The following is a 16,965-nucleotide window of genomic DNA, read 5'->3' as shown; positions in this document are numbered from 1 at the left end:
GATTATTATTTTTTTCAATAAAAAACTAATTTACGATCAAAGAAATTAATTTTCAACAAAAAATATACATTTTCAACCAAGAAGATTAATTTTAACGAAATACATGCATTTTCAACTGAATAATTAAATTTATACAGGAGTTTTCAATCAAAGAATTTAATTTTCAAGAAATTTAGAGTTAAAACAACAAAATTTCAATATAAAAGTTAAATTTCAACCAAGAAAATGAGGTGCCATAATAAATGGAATTACACATTTAAAAAGAAGCGCGCTCTTTCCCGCCAATAAAACTACAATCGCGACGCATGCGCATTACGCCTAAAGGCCATAATCGAGAAGACCTTTAGTTCAGTCAGGTTAGGTCAGTGAGCAGTGCGCGGTTCGCGGCGGACTTCAGTGGCTTTCCCCTCGATTTTGCAACTTGTGACCCTGGAAAGTCGACTCATTTTCAGCCTTTTTCCGCCTTTCTCGCACCTGCTATGACAATTTCCGTCCGGACGGCTCATTGCGTTCCAATATCCGCGTGAAAATCGCTCGGACAAGCAAACGGTTCTCGAGGAAGACGAGATTTTCTTGGGCGTGTGCACGCCTCGCGATCCCTCGTTCCCGAGCCTGCAGCTCGTTTTCCCAGAAGCATATGACGGCCCAAAAAAGTCTGATTCGAAGCCCGAGAAATTTACCTAACCGAGTCCCAGGCAGATGAAGGTAAGCGAATCAATACCTATTTTTCAAGCCCCCGAGAAATCGATTAAACTCGCGCGCACCGTCCTTTCAAAGCCACGTAATCGAACAATACGCGCGCAGCTTCCACCAAGGGCTTTGTTTATTGTTGTTATTAAATCGACCCTGCAATTTTTTTTTAATGAGCCCCGATCTCCGGGTTTCAACTTTCCGGGATGAGGTTTGTAAAATGGAGTTGGTTGGCGAGGCTGGGTTGCCATTTTAGAGTAGGCATTTCCCGTTTCCTTTTTCGTTCGAGCAGGAACGTCTTGTCACGATGACAACTTTGTTTGATGTTTTGTGATAAACTGTGACCTTTTTTTTGTGCTTGGGGGCTGATTTTTCGAAAATTTTGAGCTGATTTCGGGTGGGTGGAAGTTGGGAGAGTTGGTTGGAATTTTATTGTTGTTTGATAGTTTGGGAAATTGATGTGATTGCAGTGTAATCGAACACGTGCACTATTTTTGGAGGTGGAGGGGGTACCGGTTTATTCGAAGGTATTTTCGCGCCTTTTTGGTGTTGTCAATCTGGAGCGATCTCAAGCGGAAATCCTGTTCTTCCCTTACTTTTTTTACTCTTCTTTTCTTTTTTTTTGCAAATTGGGCATTTATTTAGATTCTCCTTTTTTGAGTATCTCATTTTTTCGAAAAGTAATTATAACATATTTTTATTGTTTTAATTTAGATCGATGTAATAATCATTTTTATTCGACTTTAGGACCATTGGAAACTATGTTTTGTTGCAAGTTCGTATTTTTGGTAGAAAATTAATTTTTTTATTCAAAATTATTATTTTTTGGTTAAATATTCATTTTTTAATTGAAAATTTTACTTCCGCTTTTATCGAAATTGTTTGTTTTTTGATAGAAATTGAATCTCCCTTTGTTCGAAAGTTCATATCTTTTTGGTTAAATTCAATAATTTTTAAATAAAAATAATAATCTTTTTGGTTAAAAATTCAACTACTTTGTGGATAGTTAATTATTTTTATTTGAAATCCCCTATTTTGAAAATTTAATGATTTTGTTGAAAATTCAACTATTTGGTTCAGAATTAATTTGTTTGGTTGAAAATTCATTTAAAAATTCAAATAATTCGTTGAAAGTTCCTCTTTTTTTTTTTTGTAGAAAATTTATTTCTTTGTTCAAAATTGAACAATTTTATTTAAAATTATTATTTTGATGATTTTTTCATATATCCCTTGGTTTGAAAATTCGTATTTTTTTGGTTAAATTCAACAGTTTTTGGATCAAATTAAAAATATTTTTGGTTAAAAATTCATTTGTTTAGTTTAAAATTCCTTTAAAAATTCAAATAATTCGTTAAAATTTCGTCTTTTGAGGTATAATATTAATCTTGTTGTGACTAATTCATCTTTTTGGTAGAAAATTAATTTTGTTTCTTTATTTTTGGGTTCCAAATTGATCTATTTTTTTTTTGTTGAAAATTTATTTTTTAACTGAAAATTGAACTATTTCGCATTTATGGACAATTTTTTAATTTTGTATACAGATTAAATCTCCCTTTGTTTGGAAATTCGTTTTTTTTTTTTTGTTAAATTGAACAATTTTTGGATAAAAATAAAAGTCTTTTTTGTTAAAAATTCAACTGCTTTGTGAAAACATTTTTTTTTTTGTGAATAGTTAATTATTTTTAGTTGAAATTCCCCCTTTTTTGACAATTTAACGATTTTGTTGAAAATTCAACTATTGGGTTCAAAATTTATTTTTTCGGTTGAAAATTCATTAAAAAATTCAAATAATTAATTTAAAGTTCATCTTTTTTGGTACAAAATTTATTTCTTTGTTTAAAATTGTATACTTTTATTCCAAATTATTATTTTTTGGTTGGTGATTCTTTTTTTTTTCATGAAAAATTGTTTGGTTAAATTGAAAATTCACTTTTTCACTGGAAATTTAACTATTTCGCTTTTATCGAAATTTTTTATTTTTTCATTCAGATTTAATATACCTTTTTTTGAAAATTTGTCTTTTATTTTTGTTAAATTTAACAGTTTTTGGATCAAAATAAAAATATTTTTGGTTAAAAATTCAATTACTTAGTTTTAAGTTCAACGACTTTGTGAAAAATTCATGATTTTATTTAAAACCACCTTTTTGAGAATTTATAAATTTTGTTGGAAATTTAACTATTTGGTTCAAAATTCCTTTAAAAATTCAAATAATTCGTTGAAAATTCGTCTTTTCTGGTAGAATATTGACTAATTCATCTTTTTTTTTTAGAAAATTTATTTCTTTTCTTTATTTCTTTCTCTCAGATTAAACTATTTTTATCAAAAATATTATTTTTTAGTTGGAAACCATTTTTTTCTCCCTGAAAATTAGTTTTATTAAATTAAAAATTCATTTTTTAATTGTAAATTTAACTTTCGTTTTTATCGACTTTTTTTCGTACAAATTTAATCTCTCTTTGTATAAAAATTCATGTTTTTATGGTGTGAATTCATATTTTAAAATTAAATTCAACAGTTTTTGGATTAAAATAAAAATCTTTTTGCTTAAAAATTAGACTACTTTGCGGAAAATTAAACTATTTTATTCCAAATTATTATTTTTTGGTATGAAAAACAGTTTTATTAAATTGGAAATTTCTTTTTTTATTGAAAATTTAACTATTTCGCTTTTATCAAAATTTTTTATTTTTTTTATACAAATTTAATCTCCCTTTGTTTGAAAATGCGTATTTGTTTGGTTAAATTCAACAATTTTTGGATAAAAATAAAAATTTTTGGGTTCAAAATTAAACTGCTTTGCGGGAAATTGAACTACTTTGTTAAAATATATATATTTTTTTGATAGTTCATCATTTTAATTGAAACATTCATTTTTTAATTGAAAATTTAACTATTTCTCCTTTATCGAAATTTTTTATTTTTTCGTACAAATTTAATCTCTCTTTTTTTAAAAATTCGTTTTTTAAAAATAGTTTATCATTTTATTTGAAATCCCCTTTTTTGAAAATTTAACGATTTTTTTGAAAATTCAAGTATTTGATTTAAAATTCATTTTTTTGCTATAAAAGTATTGTTTTTTTTTTGTCAAAAATTAAAATAATTTGTTCGAAACTATAATTTTGTTTTCAATTAATTTCGTCTGTTGAAAATGTTTTTTTTTTTTAATTGAAATTTTTTTCACTGCAAATTTAACTGTTCCATTTTTTCTGCTTTGTGTTGAATATTCATTTTTTTGTCTGAAAATTCATTTAAAAATTCAAATATGTAGTTGAAAATTTATGTATTTTGTTAGATATTAATATTTTTTGTATAGAAAATTTATCTTCTTGATTAAAAATTTAACTATTTCGTTGAAAACAATTTTATTTTGTTAAACTTTAATTTTTCGACTGACAATTTTGTACTATTCTAGTTTTTGTTGAAAATCCCTTTAAAAGTTTAAATCTTTTGATGAAAATGTATCTCTGTTGTTAAAACTTAATCTTTGTCTAGTAGAAAATTGTTCTTAGCTGCAAAATTTTTCTTTTGTTTGCAAATTAATTTCTTGGATTAAAAGTTAGTTTTTTTTTATTTCAAAAAAAAGCTTTTGAAGCAAATTTAACCATTCCATTGTTTTTTTATCGAAAGTTAATCTATTTCGTTGGAAAATATTATTATAATTTTATTGTACACCAGATTATAAAACGTTACTAAAGTTTTGAAATAATTCAATGATTTCAATGAATAAAGAAAATTTCAAAAACTTAAAGGATTCCAAACATTTGAAAAAGGTTACATCAGATTTCAATAATTTTAAAACATTTTGAAATATTGAATAATTTGTTTAATAATGGATTTTAAAATTGTTTATATCTTCAGTTTTTTTATGTAAAAAGCGTCACTATTAAATAAAAAAAATTATTTTTATTACTTGTATAATAATTTTCTGTGGTTTCACTTGTTAGTGAAAAATGTTTTTGTCTTTTTCAATTATTTGACATTCTTTTGTTTTGAGATTCATGGTGTGGCAGTTGACGTTTTAAAATGGACATAATTTTTCATACATAATTGAATTGAATTTTTACAAATTGTACTCAAAAGGGCACGAAACAAGACCAATTATCTACACAATCGACATTTTTTTCAGGTTATTGCTTTTTTATAAAAATATATAATTTTATAGTAAATATATAATTTTTTTAACGAAAAATTGTAATTAATTTTTTGTAGTTGTTCGTTTTGGCATTTAACTATTTGGTAAAAAATTAATTTGTTTGGTTGAAGATTGAACTATTTTGTTAACAATCTATTTTATTTGTTAAAAATTGACTTACCTAACTGAAAATTAAAATATTGTTTTTTTTTTTTAGAAAACGTATGTTTTTAATTTGTAAACTCATCTATTTCGTTAAAAATTAACTTTCATTTTTTGAAAGTTCATAATTTCCTGTTTAAAATTGAACCGTTTTTCAGAAAACTCGTCTTTTGTCTAGAAGATTGAAAAATTTAGATTATATTTTTCTTTTTACTTAAAAAAACCCCGTTTGTATATCGGAAGTTTGTCTTTTTGTCGGGAAAATTCACAGTTTTAGTTGAAAATTTAACTATTAAGTTGAAAATTCGATTAAAAATGACTATACTTGGTTGAAAATTTATGTTTTTTGTTAAAAATTATGGTTTTTTGGTAGGCAATTAAAGTTTGGTGTTGAAAATTCAATTATTTAGTCGAATATTGTTTTTTTTTTTTTTATTGAGAATAATCTTTTTTAACTCCAAATTTTACTAAACTTTTTGTCGAATTTTTATTTTGTAGACATTTAATCTTTTTGGTTGATAACTCACTTCTTTGGTCGAATATTGTTTTTTTTTTATTGAAAATTAATTTTTCTAAATAAAAATTTTACTAATTTTTTTTACATTTTCGTTGAAAATATATTTGATTTGCTTAAAAATGTACTTCTCTAAATGAAAATTAAAATATTGTATCTTTTTGTTGAAAATTGATTTTTTTCATTGAAAATTCATTATTTTGATTGAAAATGGTCTATTTTGTTGAAAATTCATTTTTAAAGTATTTTTTTTAATGAAAACTTTGCTTTAAATTATTGGTTGAAAATTGATCTTTTTTAGGAGAAAATTGGTTTTATTTTTGGTTTGAAATTTCCTCATTTGTAGTTAAAAATGTAAATGTTTTGTTAACAAATAATTTGTTGTTGAACGGTCTTATTTTAAAATTGGAAATTCCACTGTTTTACAAAAAATTCGTTTTTTGGCTTGAAGGTTTAAAAATTGCGATACTGTTTTTTTGCTGAAAAATCTGTTTTTATCGAAAATTTGTCTTTTTGGTTAGAAAAATTCATTTTTTTTTAGCTGGACATTCGCCTGTTTGTCTGAAAATTATACTATTTTGTTGAAAATTTGTTTTTAAATCATTTTTTTTTTATTAAAAATATAAACTTTTCCATTTTTGGTTGAAAATTGTTCTCTTCTCTGTTGGAAATTCCCTCTTTTTTGGTTAGAAATGCAATTGTTTGTTTGAAAATGAACATTTTCTGTTGGAAAGTTTTTATTTTCCGGTTGAAAGTTGCACTGTTTTACAAAAAATTCGTCTTTTTTCTTGAAGGTTCAAAAATGCAGATAAGTTTTTAATTTTTACTAAACAATCTTTTATTGTTGAAAATTCGTCTTTTTTTAATGCATTATTTTGGTTAAAAATTAATTTTTTAACTGCAAATCTAAGTTTTCAGTTAATGATTCATAATTTTAGTTGAAAGTCGATATTTTTTAAAAGAAAATTTAAGTATTTGGGTAATGATTTAACCAATTTCTTGAAAAAGTTTTCTTTTTATTGAAAATTCGTCTTCTTAACTATAAATTTAACTTTAAAATTTTTTATGGAAAATTTATCTTGTTTAATCCAAAATTTGTCTCCTTTTGGTTGAAACTTTCTTATTTTTTTGTTATTAAAAATACAAAGGTTTGGTTAAGAATTATCGTTTCCATTTTTGGTTGAAAATTGATATTTTTGAGTTGAAAATTTGTCTCTTTGGTTTCAATTTTCCCCATTTTTGGTTAAAAATGCAAATGTTTGTTTGAAAATTAAATTTTTCTGTTGAAATTTTTTATTTTTCGGGTGAAAATTCCACTTTTTCAGTTAAAGATTTATTATTTTCCTAAGAAAATAATTTTTTTGAAGCAATTTTTTAAATTGAAAATTGAACTTTGACATTTTTGGTTAAAAATGCAAATTTTGTTTCTTTTAATTAATTTTTTGCGTTAAAAGGTTTCAGTTCTTGGGTCAAAATTTTAATTTTCAGTTGAAGATTCATCATTTTTGTTGAAAATGAATTTTTTTAAAGCAATTTGGAAAAATTTAACTTTTACATTTTTGGTTTAAAGTTGATCTTTTTAGTTGAAAATTTGCTCTTTTTTGTTGAAAATTTATATTTCCCGATTGAAAATTCAATTGTTTTACAGAAAATTCTTTTTATGGCTTGAAGGTTGAATAAATTGGAAAAAATAGTTTTTCCGTTCACTGAAAAATCTTCAACTTTTTGTTTTGAAATTTCCCCATTTTTGGTTAAAAATGCAAATTTGCTTTGAAAATTAACTTTTTCTGCTGAAAGTTTTTATTTTCTAGGTGGAAATTCCACTGTTCAGTTAAAAAAATTTTTTTTTAGTTGAAAATTCATTTTTTAGTTAAATTAATTTTTTTAAAGCAATTTTTTTTTGAGAATTAAACTTTTACATTTTTGGTTTCAAATTGATCTTTTTAGTTGAAAATTGGTCTCTTTTTGGTTTGAAATTTCCTCTTTTTTGTTCAAAGTTCATATATTCCGATTGAAAATTCAATTGTTTTACATCAAATTCTTCTTCTGGTTGAAGGTTGAAAAAATAAAATAAAATAATTTTTTGTTGACTTAAAATCTTCGTCTTTTTGATTCGAAAATTCATTATTTTAGTTGAAAATTTGTCTCTTTTTTTATTCAAAATGTAGATAAATTTTTATTTTTCACTGAAAAATCTGTTATTATTGAAAATTCGTCTTTTTGGTTTGAACATTCATTATTTTAGTTCAAAATATATATTTTATAAAAGAACTTTTTGTTGAAAATTCGTTTTTTTTTAACGGAAAATTTAACTTTTTTAATTTTGGTTGAAAATTGATCTTCTTAACTGGAAATGTAGTTGTTAAGTTGAAGATTTATCGTTGTGTTTGAAACTTTAACTATTTTATTGAAAATATATTTTTTTTTATAGAAAATTAAAGTATTTGGGTAATAATTTAACCACTTGTTAAAAAAATATATTTGTCTTTTTATTGAAAATTTGTCTATTTTTGTTTGAAATTTCCCTATTTTGTTGTTGTTAAAAATGCAAATGTTTAAAAATTAACTTTGCCTGTTAAAAGTTTTTATTTTCCGGGTGAAAATTTCACTTTTCAGTTGAAGATTCATTATTTTAGTTGAAAATTAATTTTTTTATTGAAAAGTAAACTTACAATTTGGTTTGAAATTGTTCTTTTTCAGTTGAAAATTTGTTTCTTTTTGGTTTGAAATTTCATATTTTTTGTTGAAAGTTGATATTTTCCGGTTGAAAATTCAACAGTTTTACAGAAAATTCTTCTTTTGGTTTAAAGGTTGAAATAATTAGATAAAAGAATTTACTAATTTTTCCGTTGACTGAAAAATCTTCATTTTTCTTCTGGTTTCAAAATGTATTATTTTAGTTGAAAATTAATTTTTTGACTGAAAATATAACTGTTCAGTTGAAGATTCATCATTTTCGTTGAAATATATATTTTTAAAAAGAAAATTTAAGTGTTTGGCTAATAATACAAATACTTTGATGAAAATGTATTTTTTCTTTGTCGGTTAAAAATTCAACAGTTTTACAGAAAATTCTTCTTTTGGTTTGAAGGTTGAAAAAATTAGATAAAATATTATTTCCGTTGACTGAAAAATCTTCGTCTTTTTGGTTTGAAAATTCATTATTTTAGGTGAAAATTTGTCTCTCTTTTTTTTGTGCTAAAAATGCAAATCTTGCCGTGTTGATAATCCTACTTTTTATGGTTTGAAAATTCATTATTTCAGTTTTGAAATTCATCCTTGGTTGAAATTCCTTTTTTGTATAATTAATAGATATTTTTTTATACTACTTGAAAATTAAACTAGTCCAATTTTTGGTTGAAAATTGCTCGTTTCTCGGGAAGTTTGAGTAGGCGAGTGATAATTGGTCATTGTGATTTGGGTGGCAGATAATGACAGATGATGACGCCACCCTGGATTCAATGGACACGGAAGAAGATATTTTTAGCCCTCGCGGGCGCAACAGCATTGGTGGAACAATCCGACGGACCAAGAGTCTTCGCACTCTACGATCCCACGCCTCTACCAGTTCGCACATTGCCGCAAGGCATAATCTCAGCGTTAGGCGCAGCACGCGCAACAGAATGCAGACCTATGATAATCTCAACACCAGTTGGATTCTAGGTAGACAAAAATCCACCTAAACAACACAATCCACTCGCAAATCTCTCTAGAATTAAATCCCAGACGCGCTCAAGAACCCCGACAAACAAAAAATTGAAAGAAAAAACTAATCTATAACCCAGTAGGCAAACAAAATAATAATTAAGGATGTTGAGCCAAATGCTCGAGAGAATATGCTCAGCATTTAACCTCCAATAGAGCATTTAAGAGAATATAAGCATTTATTTTTTTTTAAAAATATGCATATATATCATAATTATTACATATATTTCAGGGCTCACAGACCTGTCCCTATATTTCTTATGGAATCTTTATATATCTAGAAATGTCAAAGAATTTTTTCAATCGGTACACTGGTGCGAATCTGGCTTTCGCATTTTCAACTTCGAAGATAAGAAAGAAGATTGAGACTAGAAAAATGCTAAACACATGTTTATTTGTGTGAAATTTCCTGCTGAATCTAATGGTTCTATAGAAACTTGTATAATTATTCATTTTCCCCATTAAAATTTGTTATAAATAAAGCGGCGTTTTTGAAAAATAACTTTCTTTTTAATTTGCCATTTCTTTGCACTTTGTTCAAATTGAAATGAAAATCTTTTATTTCGAATTTCTCTGATGGAAAAAATCACATTTTTGCCAAATTTATTGGAAATTATCATGAAAAGTCGATAAATAATAAATAAATGTACATAAACATACTTAAATTCAACAAAAGATCGAAACTCCTTTACTTGCGTACAATGTTTAGAAATTCCAGCTCGCAACACTTTACCACACTTAAAAGGTACACAGGTGCTGATTCGCACCGCAACTGGAACTAACCAGACTTGGGCCTGAAACCTTGGGGTTCGGACGTATTTGCCGTGGTGGGGATAACCCCGTACGGCTGTCTATGATCAAATGCTACCAACTTTTTAAAAACGACGGTGCGGATTCGCACCAGTGTACCGTTTGAGGATTAAATGTCAATATGAAATTAAATAGAGTTAATTCTTTATTTAATAAAAATAGCTTTCCATTACTGTATTTAATTATTTTGTTGAAATCTTTTGTTTAAATTGATTTTTTTTCAACCTGAAAATTCAAGTGTCTCGTTGAAACTGCATATATTTTGTTGGAATTTGACCAGTTTCTTTGAAATATTTTCTCTCGCATAATGACAGAAAAATATTTTTTAGTTTGTTGCACTGATGGAACATTGAACTTTTTTGTTTGAAAAATCGTTTTTGTTTTCTTGAAATTTTGGTTTTGGTTGAAATTAAATTTTTTAACCTTAAAATTTAATTATTTAATTTTAGGTTGAAAATGTATTTTTTTTATTAAAAAATTTATCTCTTTTGACAGTAAACTCATAATTTTTGGTTGAAAATTGATCTTTTAATTTGAAATTTCAACTATTCCATATAAAAATTCATCATTTTTGTTAAAAGTTCAACTTTTTTAGTTAAAAATGAAACAATTTTGTTAAAAATTGATCTTTTTTGGTAGAAAATTAATATTTTTGGTTGGAAATAAACCTATTTGGTTAAAATTCACATATATTTTTTAAAATGCAATATTTGTTTAAACTGTAATATTTTCTCTAAATATGCAACGAATTTGAAGATTAATAAGATAAAATAAAAATTTGAAAACTTAACTAATTTTTCTTTAATTCGTTTTTTTTGTTACCATTTTTTTAAAACTGAAAATGTAACTTTTTCAGTTAATTATTCCATAATTTTAGCTTAAACTTAATCTTTTTGGTTGAAAATAAATTTTTGGTTTGGAAATTCAATTGTTTTAGTTCAAAATTCATGCTTTTAGATAAAAATTCATCAATTTGTTTGAAAATTTAATTTCTTTTGATTAGGTTTTCTTTAGTAGAATTTTTTTTTTTAATTTAAAAAGTAACTTAATGTATCTTATATAATTGGAAATTATTCAAAATGATAATTCATTTTTAATTTTTCTAAGAATCCTAAGACTTTTTTTTATTCTTTTAAAGTCTTACACAATTCTTAAAAAAGTTCTAAATTTTTTGTTTGAAATCTGCAAAAATCTACATTTTTTAAAAATTCGACTGTAAGTGTTTGAAATTATTTCAAGTTCTAAATTTAATTCGAATTTTTTTTTAAATTATAAATTAAATTTGTTCGCTGTTTTATGAATTTATGTTTAATTTTTTACCCTTTAAGCGCGAAAAAAATACGCTATGAGCATGACGAAAAAAATATATTTTATTCCATAGAGACTGTGAGGCCTGTTGTTATTAGAAAAATATATTTATAAAATATTAAAATATAAGATATAAAAAATGGTCAAAATATAAAATTCTGGGATGTTATTTATTTATTAAAAATATATAAAGGGAATATTTTGATGAAAGAAACTTTTTCTCAATGTTCAATTTAAAAAAATTATTGTCCTGATATTTAGATATTGCATTCCTAATAATTAGATTATATTTATTGAAAAATAGTTGTTTAAATTCGAGAATTTTTTAGTTTTAAGAATTTTACAGTCTTAAATGTTTTATAATTCGGCTATTTTACGTTGAAAATTCTAAATTTCGGTAATATTATAAACTTTCGGGAATCTTCCGATTCGAGATTTTTATATTTCCGCAATTTTATTATTACGGGAATTTTCTTTATCGAATATTTTCTTTTTTGGGGATTCTCGAGTCGACCCAAAATATTGACTTGTGGTTTTTAAATATAAAAAAACCTTAACTTTTATTTATAACAATGATATAGAAAAATATTGACTTGAAATTTCTAAAGATAAAAAATATGTTTACTTGTATTTTTTTAAACAATAAAAATATTAGCTTGTAGTTATTTAACGACATACAAATATTTATGTTTCGATTATTTTAACAAAAAGTACAAGTCTATTTTTTCTTTTTAGAAATTTAAAGTTCATATTTTTTACTGTCAGAAAAATATTGATGAAAAATTCAAATAACTCTAAAAATAATCACAATTTTTTTTAAGTTTTCGCCTTTTCGGTAGAAAATTCTTTTTTTGTTTGTTAGAAATTCAATTGTTTGATTAAAAATAATCTGTGTAAATTGAGGATTGAAATGTTTTGTTGAATGTTCGTTTTTTTTTTAAATTCAATTGTTTTTATTTTAATTAAAAATTTAAAAAAAAAATGAAACATCAACTATTATATTTGCTGAATATTAATTTCTTTATATAAAAAATTAGTTTATTAGCTAAAAAATGAACCATTTATTAAAAATTTAACACTTTTTCGTGTTTAATATTGATATTTTCCAGTTTAAAAATTCAACTAGTTGGAAATTTATTGAAATTTATTTAAAATTCATATTTTTTGTTTAACAATTGATCTTCTTGGTTGAAAACTCACTTTTTTTTTAAATTTATGTATTTTTTTAATTCACCTTTTTTGACATAAAATTAATCTTTTCGGTTGAAAACTCAACTATTTGGTTGAAAATTCGTTTTGGATTTGAAAATCTCATTTTTTTAAAAAGAAAATTCATTATTTTTAATTGAAAATTAAATTTTTTTAGCTTAAAATGTAATTACTTCATAATTGGTTCATTATTAATCTCTTTAAATTAAAAAATCGAACTATTATTTAAAAAATTAATGAAATTTGTTCAAAATTCTTTTATTGTTGTAGAAAATTATTTTCTTGATTAAAAATTCAACTATTTAGCTAAAAATTAATTTATTTTGTTGAAAATAATGTTTCTATTTGAAAATTAAGTGTTTTAACTGAAAATATAAATATTTGGTTGAAAATTCTTGTCATTTAATTAAAAATTCTAATTTTTGGGAAAATATTTAAGATTGGTGAATAATTCCTCTTTTTGCTTGAACATTCCTTTAAAAATCCAAATATTTGGTTTAAAAAGTCATGTATTTTATTAGAAATTAATCTTTTTTGACAGAAAAATTAATTTAATTTTATTTAAAATTAATTTTTTACATAATGTTTTTAAATATTCTATTTTTTGTTGGAAGTTCCTTGAAAAATTCAAATATTTTCTTAAAAATTCATGTATTTTGTTAAAAATTAATTGTTTTGGCAGAAACTAATCTTTCCGTTTGATTAATTTTTTTAACTTCAAATTTCACTATTCAATTTTATAACGAAAATTTACCCTTTTTTACTGAAAATTAAATTATTTTATCTTTAGATAAAAATTCAATTAATTGTTAATAACCCGTTTTTTATAGAAGAGTACTTTCATTAGTTTAAACTTTATGTTTAAAATTAATTTTTGTGGTCGCAAATTTAACTATTTTGTGGCAAAATCGTTTCATTTTTTGGTTGAATATTTATTTTACTAACTGAAAATTTAAGTATTTTATTTTTGGTAAAAAATTTATCTTTCATATGAAAATTCGTGTATTTGGTTAAAAATTAAATTTTTTTCAGTTCTAAATTAATTTAACTATTCCATTTTTTGTGGAAAATTTACTTTTTTTGATATAAATTTAATCTTTTTCGTTAAAAAATGTTTTGTTTTGTAGAAAATGTAACTATTCTATATTTTGTTAATAATTCATTTTTTTTGTTGAAACCAAAAATATTTACTTAAAAATTCGTGTTTTTTAAATAGAAAATTCATTTTTTGGGTAGAAAAATTCACTATTTATTCAAAAATTCATCACTGTGATTAAAAATTAATTTCTTTGAATAAAAATTCGTATCTTTTCAGTTGAAACTTATTTTTCTTTGCAAATTAATTAATTTGGCTGAAAATTTGTTTTTTGTTGTTAAAAATTAACTTTTCTAACTGCAAATTTAACTATTCTAGTTTTGGTCTGTAAATTTATATTTTTTTGTTTAAAGTTTATATATTTGATTGAAACTTTATCTTTCTGGTAGAAAATTCGTCTTTTGGAATTAAAATTGAATTAATTGGTTGAGAATTCATTTTATATATATATATTTTTTTGTATTTTGTTAGAAATTAATCTTTTTTTTTATAGAAATGTAATCTTCGTGGTTGAAAATTTAACTATTTCAATGAAAAGAATTTTATTTTGTTGAAATTTAATTTTTTCACGGAATATTCTTAACTATTCTTTTTAAGGTTGAAGAGTCCTTTAAAAAATTCAAATATTTGTTTAGAAATTATAAATTTTGTTAAAACTCAAGCTTTGTTTTGATTTCAGTTTGTAAGTTCATTTCTTTTTTTAAAAGTAGGGTCTTCTTAAATTGTAAATTAGTTTTTAAAGCGAAAATTCGCTTTTTGTTGTGAAAAATTGATTGTTTTAACTGAAAATTAAATTTTTTTGATAAAAAACAAACTATTTTGTTGAAAATTCGTTTCTTTCAAGGTTAAAAATTGATCTTTTTTAGATGAAAATTCATGCGCTTTGTTGAACATGATTTTTTTCTGTATAAAAAATTAATCTTTTGGTTTGAAAATTCATTTAGAAACAAAATTGTTTTTGCATTGATATTGTTAACCTCAAAGTGTATACATTTTCCCGCGAAATTTAAATAATGTAATTCTTGTTAATAAAGATAGCAAGTACGATTTTGTCAATCCAAATTCAAAATGCTTATAAATGCTCATTTAATTCTCAAAGCAAATAAAGGTTGAGCATATTCTCAAGCTCGTGAGAATTTCTTCAAGCATCTAAAATCTTTAGACAACTGTCTAGAAACGTCTCAAAGACGTCTTTTGGACATCCTAAAAATGTTCTTAAGACGGCCCGGGAACGTCCTATTTCTTTAAGACGCCTTTAGGACATTATACGTCGTAAAAACGCTGATAGTGCCGACATAGGACGTCCTAGGAACGCCCAAGGACATTTTTGGATATTTTTTCAGGGTGGCCGCTGAACCGGGAAACCGGGAAATGACAGTGAATTAATTTCTTTATCGGGAATTTTACCATTTTTTCGAACATTGATCTGTCCAAGTTCTATTTCAACTTTTTAAAAATAATTAATTGAATTGTTTATTTTTTCCAAATTTGATATTCAATTTACAATATGTAATTTTATAATCTTTTCTTTGAAGACTTTCCAATTGAGATTTTTATTTTTAAGTTTAAATTTTTAGTTTTAAGAATTTTAAAGTGCAGTCTTGAAGACTTTAACAATCGAACAAAATAATTTTGGACAGAAAAAACTTTTATTTTAGTAACTGTAAAAATAAATAAATAATTTTAAAAATTAATCTGCACTTCAAGTATTAAAAGTGAACAATAATTGATTTGACAAAGATTCTAATCCGTTCAAAATAAAAGATTTTTCAGTCTAAAATATTCAATTTGAAATTTTTTAATTAAGAAAAGATTTTTCTATTTAAAAAAGGTTTATTTTGTAAGTGAAATTGTTAAATTTTGACCACAAAACAAGCTAAGTTAAAAGAAAATGTAGATTTTTGCAGATTTCAAACCAAAATTGAGGTTTTTAAAATTTGGAAAGACTTCAAAAGAATCAATTATTTTAAGAGAATATTTAAAACCATTAGAAAAAAGTCAAAGAAGAATCTAGAATAATTTAAAGCAAAAAAGTTTTCTCAATTTCAGAATTTTCTAAAAATTGTAAACCAAATTCGATAAATATCTTTTTAAATTAATCAAATTTTTCCTGCTTTAAAAAAATCCTGTAAATTAAAAAAGAAAATTTCAATTTTTCTAGGAATTTAAAATTTTTTGAAAGACTTCAAAAGAATAAATTATTTTAAGGGAATATTTAAAAAGATTTGAAAAAAGTCAAAGGAGAATCTAGAATAATTTGAAGAAAAAACTTCTCAATTTTTAGAATTTTCTAAAAATTGTAGACCAAATTCGATAAATATCTTTTTAAATTAATCAAATTTTTCCTGCTTTAAAAAAAATCCTGCAAATTAAAAAAAAATCATTTTCAATTGTTCTAGGAATCTTGAGAAAATGTTTTTATTCTTTTGAAGCCGTTCACAATTTTTAGAAAGATTAAAAAATTTTTTTTTTAAATTTGCAAAAATCGACATTTTGTTTTAAATTTGGCTGTGGGTATTTGCACCAAAATTTCGGTACGAATAGCCGAATTTTTGTTTATGCACACACACTTTGTTTAAATTATTTGATATAATTTCAAATTTTAAATTAATTTTGAATCTTTACCAAACTTAAAATAACTAAATTTTTTTTCTCCAAATAATAAGCAGGATTTTCTCAAAATTGTAAGAAAAATTCGATTCATTCAAAAAGATATTTAGAAGTTCTAAGAAAAAATTCGAAAATAATTTTAAATTTGAAAAAAAAATTTTAAACATCTATATTTCTCAAGATTTTGAAATGAAATTTTAAAGCTTTTCGAGGATGTTTAAACTATTAAAATGAAAATAATGTAACTTATTTAAGCAGTGTTCAGTTTAATAAAATTTAATTTTTCAACTTTTAATGTTTCTAGCTTAAAATTGTTTAAAATAATATAACTTTGAAAATTTTAAAGTTCAGTTATTGATTGTTTAATGAACAAGATAACGCAAATGTCTATTTTTGGAACTGAATTTAAATCTTTGAACGCTATTATTGATAAAAGTTAAAAATTTCCAATTTTGCTGTTTATCTGCATTTAATTTGTTTGTGGTTTATTTTTTATTACTTCAAATGGAAAAATGTTTCGTTTTAGAGTTCGATTTTTTTTTATTTTACTGACCGTGAAAAATGTTTGCATTTTTTTCTTCGATTAAAGCGGCCACCCTACTTTTGGACAGCCTAAGGATGCTTTTAAGACGTCTAATTTGCGAAAGATGTCTCAAATACGTTCTATGTCTTTAGGACATCTTTAGGACATTATACATGTTAAAAACGTTGATTGTGCCAACATAG

At 23.8% G+C, this 16,965-nt stretch overlaps 1 protein-coding gene across 1 annotated transcript in view; it reads left to right on the top strand.

Annotated features, from left to right (window-relative positions):
• Positions 1–374: 374 nt before the first annotated feature.
• Positions 375–16,965, top strand: part of LOC117175747 (ATPase family AAA domain-containing protein 2-like) — a 169,431-nt gene continuing 152,840 nt past the window's right edge. The window contains exons 1-2 of the mRNA XM_033365521.1: positions 375–705; positions 8,930–9,164. Coding sequence (XP_033221412.1) covers positions 700–705; positions 8,930–9,164 — 241 coding nt within the window. The 5' untranslated portion in view covers positions 375–699. The remainder of the gene's footprint in view (positions 706–8,929; positions 9,165–16,965) is intronic.

Source organism: Belonocnema kinseyi, chromosome 1, assembly GCF_010883055.1.
Source record: "Belonocnema kinseyi isolate 2016_QV_RU_SX_M_011 chromosome 1, B_treatae_v1, whole genome shotgun sequence".
NCBI classification, from domain to species: Eukaryota; Metazoa; Arthropoda; class Insecta; order Hymenoptera; family Cynipidae; genus Belonocnema; species Belonocnema kinseyi.
Note: the sequence above shows the minus strand (reverse complement) of the source record. Positions and strands in the feature narration are given on the sequence as shown.